The 20,093-nt window shown below is 37.0% G+C and overlaps 1 protein-coding gene across 1 annotated transcript in view; it reads right to left on the reverse strand.

Annotated features, from left to right (window-relative positions):
• The window catches only part of ARHGAP42 (Rho GTPase activating protein 42), a 143,189-nt gene that overhangs the window by 48,476 nt on the left and 74,620 nt on the right, over positions 1 to 20,093 (reverse strand). The window contains exons 4-5 of the mRNA XM_054269941.1: positions 18,572 to 18,643; positions 847 to 948 (exon numbers count right to left, since the gene is read on the reverse strand). Of these exons, the coding sequence (XP_054125916.1) occupies positions 847 to 948; positions 18,572 to 18,643 (174 nt within the window). The remainder of the gene's footprint in view (positions 1 to 846; positions 949 to 18,571; positions 18,644 to 20,093) is intronic.

Raw genomic sequence — 20,093 nt, forward strand, 5'->3', positions numbered from 1 at the left:
ATTATTGGTAAACATGAAAAAAAATTTCTACAACATATGATTGAGTGATGGTCACACCTTTGGTGAAAATTCCATCTGCAAACTAACCCCCATGATTTAAGATTCACCATGACAACAGTAATCTCATCAAAGTGATTTTTAACTACTTTTGGCACAATTCCCAAAGTGTCATTGATATAATATTGCTGGGTTTATTGTAATTTGCTTCAGAGACAAGTTATATTAATTTGTATCAGCATACTAAAAAGCCCTGGAAGTCTTCATGTTTGTTTTTTTTTTGTTTTTTTTTTTTTAAAGAAAAGAATCAGCCATACAGACTCTTCAAAGGTGAAGTTATAGATACAATTTCAGGGAAATTTCAGGAGCCTCAATTTCAGAATAAGATGAAAAGTAAGAAAAAAAGAAGAAGAAAAGAGCATTATTAAAGTGATCTCAGTTCAGTCTTCTGGATTAGGATTTATGTGAAATAGAAGTGCAGTTTCATCAGTTAATAGATTAACTAGCAAACCGACAAGAAATTAATTAATAGGCTTTCCAGTATTCCACATATAGCTTATAAAACTCACACTTTTATTTTACTAATATAATTCCATTGTTGCAACCAATAAACATTAGCTGTACTTGAAATACATGAAGTGGCAAACATAGAATATTGTTTTGTTCAAATATTTAACTCCTATTTGGGTCGTTTTCATCCCAGTCAAGAACTTATAGTCACAAGAAGCGTGACCAGAAACCATCACAATTTCACATTAAATAAAGTACAGCATGTCTTGAAGAGAACCAGTTTGTTATCATGATTTCTATGCAAATGTGAAATTAGGTAAGAGTGCATTCAGTTCTTACATCTTGCAAATGAGATTCTTTCTTCTTGGCTGACAAATTTAAGTGCTTCTCTAAGATGGAATAATATTTCTCACTTTCCTTGTCAAACTTCTTCTTCCCATCCTGAAAAACAAAGCATTCCCAAGTGAAATATTTGACTAAATATCACAGTTAACTTAAATAAAAAGAAATAACAGGTGCCAAGATATGCCAAACTATTAAACCACTTTTGTTGGTTCCAGTATTTTTAGGGTTGAATTCTTAAGTGGAACTAAAGATAGTAGGAGAACTGCTTCAATTATTAAAATCAATAGTAAGCAGGATTTTTCCCATAAATAACAAATCCATACAACAGACTTGCATGGTTTCCCATAGTAGAGGTACATGAAATTTTATGTAAGTGGTATATTTTTAAGCAGACACTTATTACAAAATAATCTTCCCCAAGTTTTTTAAGTCTACCTAACTGCCACACTGTTTTAAAAAACAAGCAAACAAACAAAAAACCCCAACCAAAATCACAAAAAAACCCAAATAAGCAAACAAAAAACTCCAAACACCTCACCCACAACAAACAAGCAAAAAACCCTAAAAAAACCCTTACTGTGGAGGACACAGATGAGTATAAAATATGTGATGAAGACATAGTCCTATTCTTTGCATTTTAGACTAATACGCCTATTTTCCACCCACTCTCCTAAAATACGAGGATGATGGAAAAGCATATGTGTGGTTGCAAAATGAAATTGGTCCAAAAGTCTGTTTCCAATAATATTTTGATGTGTCTGAATGTTTAAGCTTGTCTCATTTAAAAGCTATCCTGCCTTATTCTTTTCCCACTCCTCTTTGTTTTTCCCATCATGTGCAGTCAATCCTCACATTTCTACCGTAAAACTATTTTGATACATAATACAAAAGAGCTACTACTTGGAGTAAATTAAGAAACATCTTACTTTCTGCAAAAAAATTCAGAATTCATACTTCAAATCTTTTAAAACCTGCTGTTCTGAAATTTAAATCTGAAATTTAAGAAAAAGATAGGTCTCTCAAAAGCTTTTCCGTTCTTCAAGGAGTGTCAAATTTCCAGAAATATGAGAACTGATTGAAGTTGATATCCCATCAGTGTATTATCAATGATAAATCTATAACTTTTTATTACAAAATTATTTATTCCCTAAAAAAAGCAACTTCCTGCCAGTGATTTTTATAATCTTAGTTAAGTCCTAATGATTAATAATTTGAATATTTTGAGAAAACAAAAAAAGCTTCGAGACAAGCAGTCCTACTTGCCCATGTGCAAAAGCTATTAATGATAGAAAAACTAATTACTGGACATCATGCAGTAACATCAGGTCATTTTAAGAACCGTAGTGGTTCTCTCCCTGACCTCTTTCTCTCTAGAAATTTTTTTATACAAAAACAAATAACTGGCTCGCATTGAAGCACCACCCTGTTTTCCTTAGTCATATTATGGGAAAGTCAGGTCAGTCAGAGAAATAAGAAATAGGAGGAAGATTTTAACAACATGAATTAAAGCTTATCAACCAGTTGCGACAACAAACCACTTAATGATTGGCTCCAGTGACTAAAGTTTACAACAGTAATTATAGTAGACTGCTAAACACATATACTTTCTATCCTGCAAAAAGTTCAAATATAGTTAGTTTGAAAAATATGCACAATTTAATATTCACACTACTTCACAACAGAGATATCTTTAAAAGACACCAGAAGGAAAAGAAGGGACTTGACCCAACAAAAGATTAAATAACAATACAGAATAACTACTAATGCCATTTATATTTAATTACAGATAAGCAGATACCAGGACAAAAAGGCAAAAAAGGAAAAAATAAAAGTTTTTATTTTGTTTAGCAAGTGAAAAAAACCTATAGGAATTATCTTCCCGAATCTTTCCCAAACACATTCTAAAAAGATAGAAGGAAGAAGGCCAGAGTTGTGGCAAATAACTTGCAACTAAAGAAATCAACTTCTGTGGGGCTGAAATCATAGGTCAGTTCCACAGCCACAGTTTTAGTGTGGAATACTCAAGTGCCAGGTCTTCATGATGAAGCAAGAGCAACTTGTGTATCTCAACAGCATGATCAAAGGTGCTGTGTATCTCAACAGCATCTTTGGTCACAAACAGAAATTCAGTTCAGTTGATCACTGAATGAAAGGTGCAGTTAGTTACATACTGTCTTATCTTCTGAGATAATGATATGTGCTGGACTAGTAATATGAATCATATTATTTTAAAATCCAAGTGACAAAGCTGTCAAAGTCATGAACTTCAGGAAATACTCAAGTTAAAGGCAAACTTGATGCAATGAAAAATGTCAAGAGAATTACTTTTTAGGTGTTTTTTCCCCATGTAATTGTAAGGTGGGAAAGGAGTCTGCCTGATTGTAGTATTCAAGCCTTTGGTCACAAGATACTGGAGTTCAGTGGTGGATAGCCTGTCCACTGGACCACCTACCTCAGAAGGTAACTTGACACAGCCTTTGACAATGAGGCCTGGGTGCTGATAGTGTACATTTGGACTTCATATTGTGTTTGCTGCTGCTGTCTCAGATGTCAGATCAAAGGAATGAGCCAAGCAGTCATGGGCAAAGCTCCTACAGGGTTACTTATTTCAGACTGGAATCACCCAGCCCAGCCAGCTCTTCCATCCTTCCTTCCTCCCCTAACAGATTTATGGTATGAACCATAGGTATTCATCTTGCCTTGTGAAATATTTGTCTCAGAACCAAGGTGATCGATAAGCAATGAGTAACCCAAAGTCTGGCCAGCCACTTGAGCTCATAGTGACACTAACATAACTTTTACTAACAAGAGCTGGAAAAGAGTGTGAAGCTGCCCAGTGAGAGTCAAAGAAAAAGGGGTGAGGACAGGACTTTGCCATCTGAAATACAGTGCACCAAATACATGTCAATGCCTAGAGGGGACTATTGATACACCTAATGTGGCTCCCATTGCTTTTATTTTCTGCTATGATCTATACCAAAACCTGTGAATTATGTATCACATCCTCTCTTTATACGTATAAAAGGAAAACAGAAAATTAAACTATCACATATAAACAGATTAGTCCCCCCCTGCCTGCCAAGAACAAGAAAAAAACAAGTTCAAATAAACTAATTGTGATTTTAAGACATATTGTATCTCATGTGAAGCTTCATAAAGATATCCATGGCACCATCCATAAGGAAACAAGGAATTTGAAGGCTCTCGTGATCTTCTGCCACCTCTCTCCCAGACTGCACCTCTACACTGCCACAGATCTGCTCAGCCTCCACAGTTTTTTATACCAGTTATGTTAAAGAGAAAACTACAAATTGGAGCTTGTCTGTCACAAGGACAACTTCTGGCCCAAGTGCAGTGTTTTCAGAGACAGTATATCAGATCAACTTCTTCCTCCTTCTTCAAATTTTAACTTAAACAAGACCTTCTTCTTTCAAAGGTAGAAGTTGACAAAGTAAAAAGACTAACAGAAATAAAATGCAAGTAAAGATCTCTTGGCAATTTGGACTGCACTAGAGTCTTTACCTGGCGGTACTCCTGGGAATAAGTTTGCAGCAGGATAGTGTTTCTGGCATTGCTGCGATTACTCAGACATGTTTATGGGAAAAGCATAAAAAATACTGGCCCCAACAGGTGAGTGAGTTTCCTTTGCTTGGAAGGTCCTCCAACGTGCCAGTAAAACCCACATATTTGGATGTACTGAAGCCTCTGAAATCTGTTTACTTAATAAAAATTAGCAAAAAAAAGATACACTCAGAAGCAGGTGATTCATGTTCTGGATGAGAATAAACAGTTTATGCCAAAATAGCTCTTGTCTCACACACTCAGTCAGTGACTCACAGCACACAGGCTCATCCTAAGTGGAGTCACAGACTCAGCTTATTCCTGCTTTAGCCTGTTCTTTTGCAGCCCTCAAAACACTTTACACACAGCCCCTGCCCAAATAAACTATCTGAATCCTGGTCCCAGCAATCTGTGCCCATAAGACTGAGAAATCTACTTTTCCACATATTAGGAGGCTTTCAAAAGAAGTTTCTGTGCAAAAACATCTCCTCAAAGTTTAGGAGATGTGATTGCTTTTGCCTAGATTCCACATTGGATCAAACCCCAAGGAGAAGAAATGTGGTTGGATAAGAAAGCTTGGGCTGCACTGTTAGCAGAACAGACTGCACCAGCCATGACACAAAGCTTAAGGCATGTGTCCATAAGGAACATGCTAATTCCTGATCTCTGTACTGTCTTTTATTCCCCTCAGACTCCAGCTTTCTTTCATCCTTGCACATCTTTCCTGCAGTAAACTTCATCCTTTCTCTTTGCCCTGGAAAAGTATCAACCTTTTCTTTCAAAATATCAGATAGAACATATGATAAAAACTCCCAAATCCACGTGAGATAACTGGGAGGGTGCAATAAAAAAACTAAGCACAGAAAAAGAGAAATGACATAATATTAATCCTTGGTGTGTTTTACACTGATATAAGTCAGTCATATAAGTCATCAACACCTTTTGTCTAGACTAAGTCCTGCAGATTCTAAACACTGTAAATGTCTCTGTATAGTTGTTTAACCATTCTCAGGTGTGTCAAGCCTTATATCAATTCAAAAATATTTACAGTTTGAAATGGTTCAAATTTCTAGGAAGTCCATTAGGAAAGCCCTTAACCACACACTCGCCTTACAGCATTTAATGGAGCCTTACTAACTGCCAGTACCCTCTTGAGAGACTTAAGTCATTTAATACTGGATCCAGGTTTAATTCCTGGTTTTATTCTCTCTGCTCAGATTTCCTGCATAGTTTTATTTCAAAACTGATTAGAAAACCTCCAAAAAATTATCTTTTCAGAAATAAATTTTGCTTGAGATACTTCTAATTATAGGCATGCCAGTTAGAAGTTCAAGTCAAAAGGTGTTCTTGTATTCCTCTTGTTCTACAAATATTTATGGCTGTGAGAAGTCCAGAGATCAATTGCTGAGAAGTATATTAAAAAGTTGACTCAAGTGAGTCAGACAGTTTTTCTCCTGCTCAGAAAGATTTTGATTGCATGCCGTAACTAACCATATACATGCTACAAATCACTGGCATGATTCCTACAAATTTTACCCACTAGCTGTATTTTTAGATATAAAGCATAAATCGTTGTTATATTTTAAAGTTGACTTTCCTTTTCCACAGGAAATATCAAGAAATCTAGTATTTTTATAATGGTCTACCACTACTTCATGTGCAGTATTTAATGTCAAAACTGTTATATGCATCTTCAGAATAATTACATAAATTATTCCTCTTTATTTTTCCAGAAAAGAGTCTCTGCTGTCCTTCTCATTCACTTTCCTTTTTTTAGTCTCGTATCTACCAATATAACATTTTGATGTTATATTTATCTATTAGCTATATCTTTTATCTGTCCATAATGAAATTTTTAAACTCTTTGTTTGCTGCAAAATTAATATTTAACGCTTTAAGAAGCTAATTCGTAAAAAATCCCACAAAAACATTATCCTTGTTGAAACCATAAAATAAGCATGTTTTGCAAGAAATTATTTTAAAAGGATCATGAAAGGAAATTAAACCAGAAATCATTGCAAAGAAACTACTTGGGAAAAAAGAAGTCAATACCTTGAAATGAGGAGAATACCTTAATTAGAAAGCAAATAAACACTGTGAAACATGGCCATGGCGATTTCTTTCTTCCCCTCACCCAGAATTAGTACATACTTTTTCACCAACTCAAACTGAGGTTTAGAAACTGTAGAAACTGGCACATAAATACAACAGTAAGACTTGAATATAGATCAAGTCAGACACATTTGTCAGTTGAAGAACTGGAAAGTAACAGTGAACTCTGTGGAGATCAATAAAGCCACATCCCTTTTCTTTCTCTTTGACAACAACTGCAAAAATGTTGATTTTTGCTACAACAGACTGGAGAGGTTCATTGCTAGAATGTTAGACTTCAAATATATTTTCTCAAAGCTATCTTTTTCATTACCTCCCAAACAAAAAAATTAAATTTTATTTTTATGAAGTTAGTGGGATTTTGTTTGGAGATGTGAGTTTGGGGACCATGTCTTACTAAGTAGCAGGACAAACAAAAATAGAACAGTAGTCTAGAAAATAAACTAAACTTAGTTTTGGAAGGATTGATTTGAGCTAAGATCCTATGGACTTCTTGGAAAATTTAAAATCTCAGAGTCTCACAACTGCTCCTTTGAGGAGAAAATAGTGAATTCACCTTCCATTTTATGTTGCCTAAGGTTTTGTTGAGCATTCTCATGGAAGTAGTTGGTGAGTTGCTGGGTTTTGGTTGCTTTGATAGTGTTAAAATTATCACTGGCATCTGAGACCACAAGGGTGCATTTTATGATATGTCTGGATAGGAAGAACTTCTTTTTGGTAGAAATTTTGATTTGATATGTGAATGCAAAGGGTTCAAGAACAGGTTGAAAGATGTGAGAAGCCTTTTTTCCCAGAAGAAAAAGTGAAAAGGTGATATAAAAGTCCCTCGCTCCTCTTACTCCTCCAAAACAGAATTTAATGTACTGTTAGGCTATAGGGTTTCCCCAAATCCAGAAGAAAGTCAGAAAAGTTAAAGGACATGGTTTATGTATCATTAGCAAGTAATATGAAGTGAAGCAAATTTGTAACATAGTTCATAAAGAAATCCTTGTTGATTGACATAAAATAGGGTTAATATATTCATAAATTATGTCTTATGTTCCTCATAACTGCTAGTGAAAACACTTCCAAATTGAAGCAGAATGCATCATGTAGAAAATTAAATGTCCAAATGACTATAAATCTTAAAACCATTTCTTTACTAAAAAAGAACAACCATATGCAAACCATGATGATCCAGAAAACAATATAGTATAAGACACAAATAATTATAATAAAAAGAAGATATTGCAACTATGAAGTATAACAAGGCAATAAACTGGGAATACAAGACTGTTTAGCAGCATTAAAGCTATGAAGACAGATATTAGAAACTGGCAGTTAAAAAAATAACCTCAATTAAAATCAGGTAAGGAATACATAAAGCTGAAATATATTTGAAGCAAGCCAAAACTAATTTAAGTTTAACTGGAGTTCACATCTGCGCAAAATACTGAATAACCTTGCCAGAGATAATTTACTTTCAGGCTCATAAACTTCTCAAGAAAATGTTCTTTTCCCTCTGTAATGCCTTTAGAGATCCAAGTATCAGGTACTTTCAAAAGTGTGCCCTGGAAGAGGAGAATCAATTTCCTAATAATTCTCTATGTAATTCCATCAGATGTTTTCAAATTAAAAAGCAGATACTATTAGGTGAGAAAATGTGTTTGTAGGATGTCACTTGTTTTTCTCCAAAAAATTCTCTCTTGAGATGGAAACAAAAATATTAGAAGTTCCCAGCATTGCTGTGAAAATGCATGCAAACCTGCCAGTACTGTCAGGTCACAAAGCAGGACATATTAGACTCCCTGTTATTCAACTGCAAAGCTGTCTTGAGTTTATTTGGCATTTGATGATTCCAGGAGTAGCTGCTCTGTGTCTGGGAATCTTCTAAATCCCTTCCCAAGAAGCAGGACTGGTAAGTCTACACACGTAATCTCATTTTATTGCTTTACTGTCTACTAAATATGAAGTATTTTTGCTGGAATAGCTTACTTTGGATATTATCAAGTTGCTGCTTCAATAATATGGAGAAGCCCCCTAGAACATCAGAAACCGACTTTCTTTTATCTGCATCAAGTTTAGGATAGCTTTCTGAAGTTTAAAATATTTTGTCATAACAGGAAGAGGTATATTCCTGTACAAAAGCTTGTGACTTAAAATGATTTCAAAACCAAAGTTAGCCATGCTCTTTAGGAGCTCTTGAAGAGCTCACTTCATCTGCATAGTTAGCAACATCTTTGCTTTGTTGCAAAGATAAAAAAAAAAAGTTACATCTTGTTACATCATTGCACTGAGAGCAAAGATAATGAAAAAAGCTGCAAAGAACAAAATGTCATTGAAATAAAGCAATTCCAACAGAACAGCTTAGAACTTCACATACTCACTGCTTTATTTCAAAAGCTGCAGATAAAAATATCTCTTTCTTAAGGAGTAATTTCTTTTTTTAAACCCTCTTTGGGAATCTCCCATCTATGCCAGCCAATCAGCCAACATCACTGATCCCAGAGTGCCAGCAGCACATTCAGCGCTGCTCATCGTCCCAGGGCAGCTCCGACGTCATCGCCACAGGACTGCAGCGCTGACCTGAGGAAGAACTTGAGGCGTGCTTTGAGAAATATTTTAGATTAATACACGCAACTGGAAACTGCTGTTTACAGATATTTTGGGGGGAAAAAAAAGAAACAGTCTGAGGTCAATGTCAGAATTGATTTTGTTTTGTTTTGTTTTGAAAGCATCTATTTTCAGAGTCCCTTTTACAACACTGATAAAAGAACACAAACTATCACTTTGGGGTGAAAAGTTAAGCCTCCCCAGTGGCGTTGTTAAGCTCACCAAGTGCTCTCAGATTACTTCTTGGGGGTGGGTGTTTAATCTTCTCATCAAGACAAGGATCTGAGACCACCCCTTCTTGGCAAACTCCACAGGAACAAATAGTTCTGTGGTAGCTACTATAACCTGACAGGTCCTGAAATAACAAAACTGCTTTATTTGGTGGAGAGATGGATCTCTTGATGCTCCCATATCTACCAAGACACAATAAAGTTTAAAGTAATGATGTCCATTTTTGTTTCAGCACAGAAAGGATAGTTCCCAGATAAAATCATACACTTCACTTTGGAACAGAGCTATTTCAGAGTTTGCTTTACCAAAAGCAAAGTTGCTATATTAGTAGGAGATTCAAATTTGCATATTCCCAGGCCCCTGCAGAATCTGCTGCATAGATAGAACAAGATACTGGATGAAGGGAAACCTGTGGCAATACAGCTGATCAAATGATTTTCTATTTAGAATGGAAAAAGGCAACTACACCATTCATATGGAATAAAGACCCATAGACCCCACATCATCTGAGAAATGTCCAAACAATGCCCAAATTGTAATTCTAACTGTATCTATTTTTATGCTGTTAACTTAACTTAACGACACCACAAAAGAAAGGAAAGCAATGCAGAAAGAGACCTTAATTTTCCCCCAAACTGCTAAACATGAAACATAGAAAAATTAACAGATGAATTCATACCCATGTATAAGACCTCATGACTTAAGCATTTCAGTACAGCTGTGGCACTATATAACACCCACAAGCACAATTCTGAAGTAATCCCTGTAAGCTAAGAGAAGGCAGCTGCCTTTTTCAAAACATAATGAATTTGGTTTGATAAAGGATGCTAAAACTCAGGATAGAGTCTAATTTTGAACAAGGGGAGGAAGAGGAGGGGACTAGGTGCCTTTGAGCTGGTGAATGAAGATTGACACCTTGTGCAGGGAGCAGAATACCAAACTCTGCTTTTTTAAGTCCTGTCCTGCTCTGTGCCTGGGCAATTGGCCACTTTCTGTATTTCTCATAATCCTTCTTCAGACTTTTAAAGTCTCATCAACAACCTTGAGACCTGCTTTTCAGGTGTGGGAACATGATCCTGTCCATGCTGTGGCCAAGAGCAAGGCTAGAAAGAATTTAACAGGTGAGTAGAGCTACTGCACTCTGTTTGCCAAATCCTCCATGCCCTCAAACATCCACTAAGAAGTTTAGTTCCCCTGTGAGCTGGAAATTAAGTTTGAAGGTCAATGTCTTTGTTCATTCTTTTGATCACAGCTCAGGAGTCCAGCAGGATTCTAGCAGCTGTGCAGGGTCAGGATACAACCTTCCTGAGTCCTTCCTGTGACACACACCACAGTAGGCTGCAGCAGATTAGAAAGAAAAAAAAGCCTTTATTCAATTAGAAGATGTTAAAGTTTTCTTGCGTTTTTATATTCTTTTGTCCTTTTTCAGTAAAAAGGCTAACACTACCTAAGTTTTTAATATTTTTTGCTTTACTAGCTGCAGATTGTAAAAAATTAATGATTCTTTTTGCTAAGAAAGGTACACTGCATGCTCACTTAAACAATTCCACCAATTTACACATTTATTATAAGCCTTAATTCTTAAATGTTATGGTAGAATAGTAAATTATTTTCCAATTTACTACAGGGGACTAATTTATTTATCCTTAATTTATATCTGTTTTCTTTATGATGCAAATTAGAATCTTATTAAACTGCAGAAAAAACGAAGCTTCAAAAACTGGTTTTAGTCAGTGAGCCAGTTAATCACACTCACTTATAACAGAGAGGCTGCATTTAACAGAATTGATTAAAACTGATTATGCACATAACATTAACTGTTTTCCTCCCAAACACCTACAGTTAACACACTGAACCAACAGTTTTTAATCACTGTGTCCACAATCTTATAGTTATGAGATTTGGGTTTTCACTCTCATCTTTTAAAAGAACATACTAAAATTGAAATAAGCTTTTAGGATTGCTGTATTTCTTTTGTTTGTTTTTCTGGCAAATTCCTAAAAACTTGTCAACTTTGAATGAAACAGTAATTGAATTGAAGCAAACTGCAGTGAGAAAATAATTTTGTTTCATTTGCATGAGCTGTCCCAAGAAGACCAGTCACTTCAAAAAGACTCTGGGTCCAGGTGCTCAGCCAGTGCTGTCTTCCAGTTTAATAGTTTGGCTCTGCACAGGAGAAAGTAACATTTGCTTAGATGAAATGTATGCATAGAAGGCTCTTCATCAATGTTTTCAAAACTTCCCAAATATTTCACATACACAAGTGTAGAAGAAGCAATGGCTAATCATACTGGCATTACAATTATTTTGTTTGTGGCAAAAATAGGTCTTTCACTGCTTGATATTTCCCTATGTTTATTTGAATAAATAAGGGAAAATACATTTGATCTATTTAAAAAATAATTTAATATAAATTTTCATTAAATGCAAGTTCTGATTTCTCATTTCTTGCATTTGATAATGCTAGTTTAATTAAAATATCAGATTAGACAACATATATGGGATTATTTCTCAAATGAAAGTGTTCTAGGACCAAATTCTTGGAATGAAATGTATTTACTAGTGCAATTCACAACTTTCATAGTCCAGAAACTTTAACAAAACTTGAGGATTTATGTAAGTAAACAAAGAGCTAGAGAAAATTTGTCTATCTACCAGAGATAGATGCCTATTAACTTATAATACCTAAAGAGATTGCCATGAGTTATTCATCAGTACAGCAGATCTTTTGGTATGCAGCTGTCTCATGACCATTGAGTAGCCTCAGTTCTTCAAGCTCAATTATTTATTCTTACACTTCATACCAAATCCTCCAGCGCTCCTCCTCTATCTCAACAAGCTATGGCAATGCCATCAGTTTTTTTTACCTGGTCATTACCAAAAATAAAACAACAGACTGATCTCAAATTGCCCCATGGGATCTTCTAACTGGTGACTTCTCTCTAACCACAGTCCCTCCTATAAACAAAACTCACTGCCCTTTTGCATTGAGCTAGTTCCTCTGACAGACTGGGTTTCTCATACTAAGCCCCATCTAAACTACATTACAATGACTCATGTAGAGTGTTATAAAAGACTGGCTGAAATAGAAATAGGTTTGGTCCCCTGTCTTTCCTTGCCTACAGAATAAGTTATCAGGGAAGACATCAGGTAACTGGTACTAAGCCTTTTTGAGAAACTGTTGCATTTTAACTCAAAACATTTGGCCATCAATAATACCCCTTGCCTGTCCTCTCTTTGCGCTTCCTTCTCCTGGCCCTCTCCCTCCATGGTTCAGACTGACATTAAAACACACCAAATCTAGTGGATACAAATACCAAACTGAGTGACAGACACCACTTGTAATGAAACACCTCCTGCCGTACCTACTACAGGCAAGGTCACTCATTTTTCTCAGTTAAAGGACAACAAGTGCTATGATTTCATCGGATACCGAGGAAATTGATTCACCAAAATGGGCATCCTGGTACTTCTAACCATCTTAGATACTTATCTAAAATGCTGCTTTGACAGCTTTCTGACAGACCTTAAAAAATGGGGGTTTTGTTTGTTTCACACTCCTCAATTTCTAGACAATCCAAATTAAACACAGAGAGAACGTGCTACCTCCTGCATGCCTACATGTGAAGACAGATGTGAGCAAAGATGTGTGAAAATTAATCCCAGCAGTGAATATGGATTTGTTTCCCAAGAAGAAAGGAATTCACTGCTTTGAATAAATGAATGAAATTAAATAATGATAAAAACTAATCCTCCTGGCCAAAACAAATTATTTTATGAAACAAACATAAGGAGGACACAAAACTCTCCTTTTAAGTCTTAAAACCAAAATTGCTTCTGTTGTCTTTGATCTGATTTAGGTTGTATTAAAGGTCAATGAACATTGGAACAAATATTGCCAAATACTGTACCCAATGGATAAAAAGAAAGAGGAAGGTTTGGCTTTATTGTCCATAACACATCACACAATGAGCTCACCAGAATTACCAGCTGGGGCCTCGCAAACCACATTGACCAAATAAGGCAAAAGGCTTCGTGCCTGGAATCCTTTCCCAGTTACCTCACCCGGCTTCTGCTCGCCTTGCTACAATAATTGGAGAGGTCATTTTTTTAAACTCAGATGGAGTAAATCAACAGGCTGTCCGATGCAAAGCTGGGTTTGTGTAGTCTCTGGAGAGAACTCAGCTTTATTTAAACTGAGTGTGTACAGAAAAGGAATAACTGAAATATGTGCAATAAAAACAGAAGAGCAAGTAGTATAAATCAAGAAGAGCAAGTGATGTAGATTTGTATATTGCTGGTTAGATTACAAACACTAATGTTTTATGGGGAATGTTTCTTAAATTTGTTGGGTACCTTCAGGTTTTTGAAGTGCATTAAGAAGTGGTCTTTAATGTTATTCTTGTGTTATTCCAAAAACACTTGAACTTTGCACTCTTGGGTTTATATGGTCCTGGTATTTAAAATATAGCTTTGTAACGTCAACAGGATATATTTTATTTTCCATATTCTTTTTGATTTCTGAGACCATATTTTTGCCTAAACTTATTATAGTTTTGAAAAAAAATTAAATATTCGCATTCTCTATATTAAAAACACTTCTAGAATATTCATCATGGTAGCAAAAAATCTTGTGAACTTATTTCTTACATAAATAAGTTCACAAGATTTTATTTTTAAAATAAAATTTTTAATGTTTAAAAATTTTATTTTTAAAATAAAATGGTGATTCTCATAGTTTATAAAATTTTCCCCTTTTTTCCCTTGGGAGGCTGGGGTTTGGTTGTATTTACCTGCAAGTGAATTTTATCTGGTGTTTCATTAAAAAAAAAGAAAAAAAAGCCCAGAAATAACTTTTAAGTGCTCTCTCACATAATCTTTACCCCCAGCAAAATCTGACAGTAGTACCTAATATTTCCTGTTTTGTATGCTGGTAACACAACTATCTACTAATATTTTTCTTCCACATAATTTGGAAACACAGCTTAATAGGGTACTAAAATATATAAAGTCCAATTAGAAGATGAAGTCCAACACCCAACAGCTGCTTGGATCTCTAGTTACTGCTAACATTGCCAATACTAAAGGCATACCAATCTTGTGCTCCTATACCCAATCCCTTTAAATGTTTGTCCATAAGATATTATGATGCAGATTAATTGTGAAGTGACAGCTCTAGAAATGTGACATTACTATCAGCTATCCTGTGGAGTTTGCACCATCCACAGAACCACAAAATCACAGAATATGCTAAGTTGCAAGGGACCCAAAAGGATCATCAAGTCCAGCTCCTGGCTCTGTGCAAGACAGTCCCCAAGAGTCACACCATGTGCCCGAGAGCATTGTTCAAACACCTCTTGATCTCAGACAGGTTGGTGCTGTGACCTCCTTCCCTGGGGAGCCTGCTCCAGTGCCCAACCACCCTCTAGTGAAATCTTTTATAAACAGCCAGTCTAAACCTCCCCTGATTCAGCTTCAAACCATTCCCTCAGGTCCTGTCACTGGTCACTACAGAGAAGAGATCAGTGCCTGCCCCTCTGCTTCCCCTAATGAGGACGCTGCAGACTGCAATGAAGTTTTCTGTTTCCTCTTCTCCAGAATGAACAGAGCAAGCAATCTCAGTGTCTCCTTGTATGGCTTCCTTTCCAGACCCTTCACCACATTTATAGCCCCTCTTTGGACACTCTCTAATAGCTTCCTGTCTTATATTGTGGCACCCAAAACTGTACCCCAAACTGGAGGTGAGGCCACCCCAGAGCAGAGCAGAGCAGGACAATCCCCTCCCTTGCCCAGCTGGCCATGCTGTGCCTGATGCCCCCAGGACAGGGTTGGCCCTCCTGGCTGCCAGGGCACCGCTGGCTCATGTTCAACTTGGCACAGACCAGGACCCCCAGGTCCCTCTCTGAAACACTACTCTGCAGCTTCTCATTCCTCAGCCTGTCTGTATATCCAGGGTTGAACCATCCCAGGTGCAGAATCCAGCACTTTTTCCTGTTGAATTTCATCTGGTTGGTGAGGGCAGCACAGTCCTCTAATCTGCCAAGGTCCCTCTGCAGAGTCCCCTATCTTTGAGGGAGTCAACAGCTGCTCCCAGTTTTGCTTCATCTGCAAACTTGCCTAGTATCCCTTCCAGTCCTGTGTCCAAGTCATTAATGAAGATGCTAAAGAGCACAAGGCAGAGGATGGAACCCTGTGGAACCCTACTAGTGACAGGTCACCGGTCTGATGCCACCCCACTCATTAAAACCTTTTGTGCCTCACCCACAGCATGATGTGTTTATTCAGCTGAATGCTGGACATTTTGTCCAGAAGGATCCTGTGACAGCATGGAAAGATTACATCAGCTGGCTTCCCTTGATTAGCTAGGTAGGTTAGCTTGTCATGAAAGGAAATCGGATTTGACAAGCAGGAGTTTCCCCTCATGAAGCCATGCTGGCTGTCACCAATGACTGCACTGTCTTTCAGGTGTTTTTCGATACCTCCCAGAATAATCTTCTCCATAACTGTACCAGGCACTGAAGTCGGACTAACAGGCCTGTGTTTTCTAGGGTCCTCCTTCTTGCACTTCTTGAAAACTGGGACAGCTTTCTCCAGCTTCTAGTCAGCTGGGACATCTCCAGTTTCTCTTCAGAGAGCAACATGTACACAGAAATGTTTTGGGGTTTTGGGTAGGAGAGGGATGACAGAAAAACAGAAGCAATTTTGGATTTGATACAAATACCATTCTACACACTGTTTTAGACTAACACAACAGGGAAAAAAAAACAGCTCACACCTGCTGTGGACCTGGTAAGGTCCACTCAACTGATGTGTCTAGAAAACACCACAAATAAAAAGTGACATTCTCAGTGTTCTGTGAAACTTGCTCCTAAAATCTAAACGAGAAAATATCTATATCTTCTGTTTGACTATCAGCACAGATCATCCCAGAGGAGTTCTAAGAGCCAAGTATCGGTGCAAACCTTCCTTAACTGCAGATAAATAACCAGCAAGCTCAACTCATTCTATATTTATAAGAGCTCATAAATGCTCAAGGGCTGATCCCAGTGAACAGAAGTAAACAATCTGACCATGTTTTCCACTTTACCAATAATGGGTTTCACAAAGCCCAAATTTCTACTCTACTTCATATGGGTCTCATTATTCCTAGATCATATGCTGCTATTTTGTAATTACTAGAAAAACAATACTGAATGTAATTAAGCTCTGACTTGTTTGTGTTGATACAATTCAGTGAAAGGCTAACTGTAATTGCTTCCACTGATAAAAATCAACTCAAAGGCAAATGTATCACACTTGGTTATGACGGCTTTCTGAATCTCTCATTTCTGAATTTGGCAGTTGAACTCCATGTGCAGTGCTAGAAAATATGTTTGTTTGACATTTTATAAAACAATGACCTGGGAGAGCTCTCTTTAGGGTATCCATGTGTCAAGCCAAGTATCCTGGATTCTCCAAAACACACCACAATGCATAATAAAGTGCATTAGACACTGGAGTAAGAGTTAGCTGAGCCAGGCTCCCTCCTGAACTCATTCTGTACAGTGTAGTATGAACACAGACAAGTCAAGACAACTCTAAGAGGAGTAGATGCTCATATTTTACATGAAAGAGATATGGAAAAGAAACCAACCATTGTGATATACCAAACAGAGAGGACTCAACCTGTCCTGTAGTGCCCTTCCTTAAATATTCTTGGTGATACAAAAAACAAAGGAGTCATCTTCAATTAGATAATTATGCATGTGTTGACATCTACTGAGTGATATATTTATTCAAAGGAAACCTGAGTGTCATAGAGAGTTTTGTAGAGAGTCCTGTGAACCACTTATGGATTGTCTCTGTCTTGCAGCAAGACAGTCAGTAGAATGGTGGGTTAAGCTTTCAAATAGGGTGCTCTGAAGAATGATATCCCTTAAACTATGAGAATAGGAAATGAAACACTACTACAAGGAACTGGATGATGCTATTAAAACCTACTGAATACTAAAAATAATTTTGTGCTGGGATTAAGTTCTGATTCATGCAGCATGGTAAATAATCTCCCAGGCCTGCATCTCACAGCAGCACAGGGGTGGGACAAGAGAAGAATGTTGTTGTACACAAAAACATATCAAGTGAAAGGGTAAAGAACACCCACTTCAGAGAAATCTGACCTCAAGTTCACAGCACACATTCTTCACAAACATCTACTTAGTTCCTGTGCGGAAGCAGCCCCGTGTGTTTGCTACACATTCACAATAGCAGTACAAGAAGTATAAACCTTTGGTGTCTCTTTCCAATAGCTCTGTTCTTCTTCTGACTTTCTTTGAGTACAGCACAAGCACAACCTCACCTGCAACATCAGAGAGCTTTTTTTTTTGTACTCATTTAACCTTACAAATGAATGTTTCCCAAAAATTTTTATGAGCACTAATATGAGATGCAAAATGCTTCAGAACTAGTGTATTCATGCAGACAGAAGAACCATAACCTCTAATTGACTACCACAGCATCTATGCATAGCCCAGAGACTGTAACAAAAGCAGACACTGACAACCACTCAAAAATTCAGGATCAGACTGAAAACAGCTATTTTAGACTAACAGTTAATTCCAACATACTTTTCCTCAATATATCTGATTTCCTGAGCTGACTAGTGAACCCTGGTATAGACAACCTGCATTGTCTCTCTCACACAGATATAATACTTAACTCAAAAAAACCCAGATAAAATTACCAACTGGAGCACTTCCACCATGGGAAAACCCCTGAAGAATATTAAGATGAATACTTTGGCAAAACGAACATGAACCATTGCACTGCATCAGCCATGTAAAGAGGAGAGGGAAAGCAGAGGTAGAGGTCGTGCTGAAACTGTCTTCTGTCTTTATACAATGCCTGTTTGAGGGACTCATAGCAGCTGTTTGAATCCTCCCTGTGGTTCTGGGTTGACAAGACACAGCATAATGTAAATGCAGACATCAAAAGATGAACACAATGCCAGATAGTAGGAATGTGCAACAGTAGCAAGAGCTATCTTCTATGCAGATTATCAGCCTTTAGGCTCCATTTCTAAATTGTCTCCTCCTCTGAAGCAAAGAATTAAGTATAATTTGCTAACATATTAATGAGGATGGCATCAAGTCTGTTTGAATACAAAATGCTTGTTTTCAGTCCAGCTTTCAAAACACACTGATAAACTCAAATAAACACAAAATGAAAAACAACTCCAGCCACTTACTTTTGCTGCTCCTATTTGCTCTTTTCGAAACTTCTCCAGCGGTGCTATTAGCACATCATTAGCATTCTGGATCTGCAATATTAAACATAAAGGATGTTTTCTTAATACAGAGTTTTTGCAGAAAGTGGAGTCACTGTAACTCTGCCAATGTGCAAGACTGAAAAATGCATGTCTGAAACATTCTGGTAAGAGCAGAAGGCAAGTAATTATGTTTTCTTTACACAAAGCATACAAAACACATGTACACTAGTCTACCACAGAACATTTTTATGAATAACTAAGGGAATTTCAATGGAAGATGCAGTAATTTTCTCTCTAATATGCAGAAGGTTTTCTGGTGCTTTACTTCCATTTCTTGTATCTTGCCTAAAACCAGAATAGAAAACAAAAACTTTCAGGAATATATTTTGGCAGAACAAAGAAGACAAACATGTGAATACTGACAGCACTGACTAAAAAAAGTCTGTGTTTATGGAATCTGAAACTTTGACAGCTGAATATTTTCACCTATCCCTTTGAATTATAGACCTAGGTACACTAGCAGAAGACAGTGAGGCAGAGAACTCTAAAAAGATATGTGGGTACTTAAAAGAAATACTCTAGATTGGGTTCCTTCACTTTTCTAGTTTTTAAACTAATTTGAGATGTCCTGCAGCTATTTTTATCCCTTTAACCTAAACCAGAGTTCTTAATGAAACACAGTTTTCCCCTCTGGCCTCTGTTTATTTAGTGTAAATCCAGTCCTGGGAACTCCTCCCTGAAACCCATTCCCAGCAGCAATCACCCAAAGCATCTGCAGTCATTTGGGACTGGAAACACACAAGCAGCAGAATACAAATGGCAGCCAAGCCATCATGCCACTCTCCAAGGAAAGGAAGCATAATTTCCCCATGTGCCTTTTAGATACAGGAAGAATAACCAATTAAATTGACTTTGCTGATGAAAATCAGAGAAACTAAAACCTGTCAACAAATCAGAAATAAAGTACAATAAAGCACATTACAATATTCTATTATACTGACTACAGGCAAAACTCTGGGTTTTCTGCACAAACAGCTTTTTCCTCCTCACCAGTACAGTCTTTACCAACACTCATAATTGGGGCTTTGGCAGGTTTAGTGGTCTGGGCAAAGCTAACATGTACCTAAGCCAAATGTGAATGAATACAATTCTTGTGGTTCTTCCATAACAGTAATTGATAAGTTACATTGTCAGTTGAGCACAAAAACTTCTCAAAAGGCTGTAAACAAAACCATATAGAATAAACCTATTAAAATACAAACACACTTTCTTTCTTCCCAAACCTAACATTACAATTCAAAAGACCACAGAATCACCACATCTCTTAGCAGGGCAAAGTTTTAGGAGAAGCTGAGACTCTCTTTGCCACCCTTATGAAGTGAAGTCCAAGACTGCAATGGCAACACTGGAATGCTCAGTGATACCATGATCAAAATGTGCTACATTTAAAAACAAAAATAAGGCACAGAGGATGAGGAGAAATGTTTTCATTGCATTCAAC

The sequence above is a fragment of the Melozone crissalis genome, unplaced genomic scaffold (genome assembly GCF_028551555.1).
Source record: "Melozone crissalis strain CALT ecotype California unplaced genomic scaffold, PUWL_Pcris_2 ptg000008l_1, whole genome shotgun sequence".
In the NCBI taxonomy this organism is placed as follows: Eukaryota; Metazoa; Chordata; class Aves; order Passeriformes; family Passerellidae; genus Melozone; species Melozone crissalis.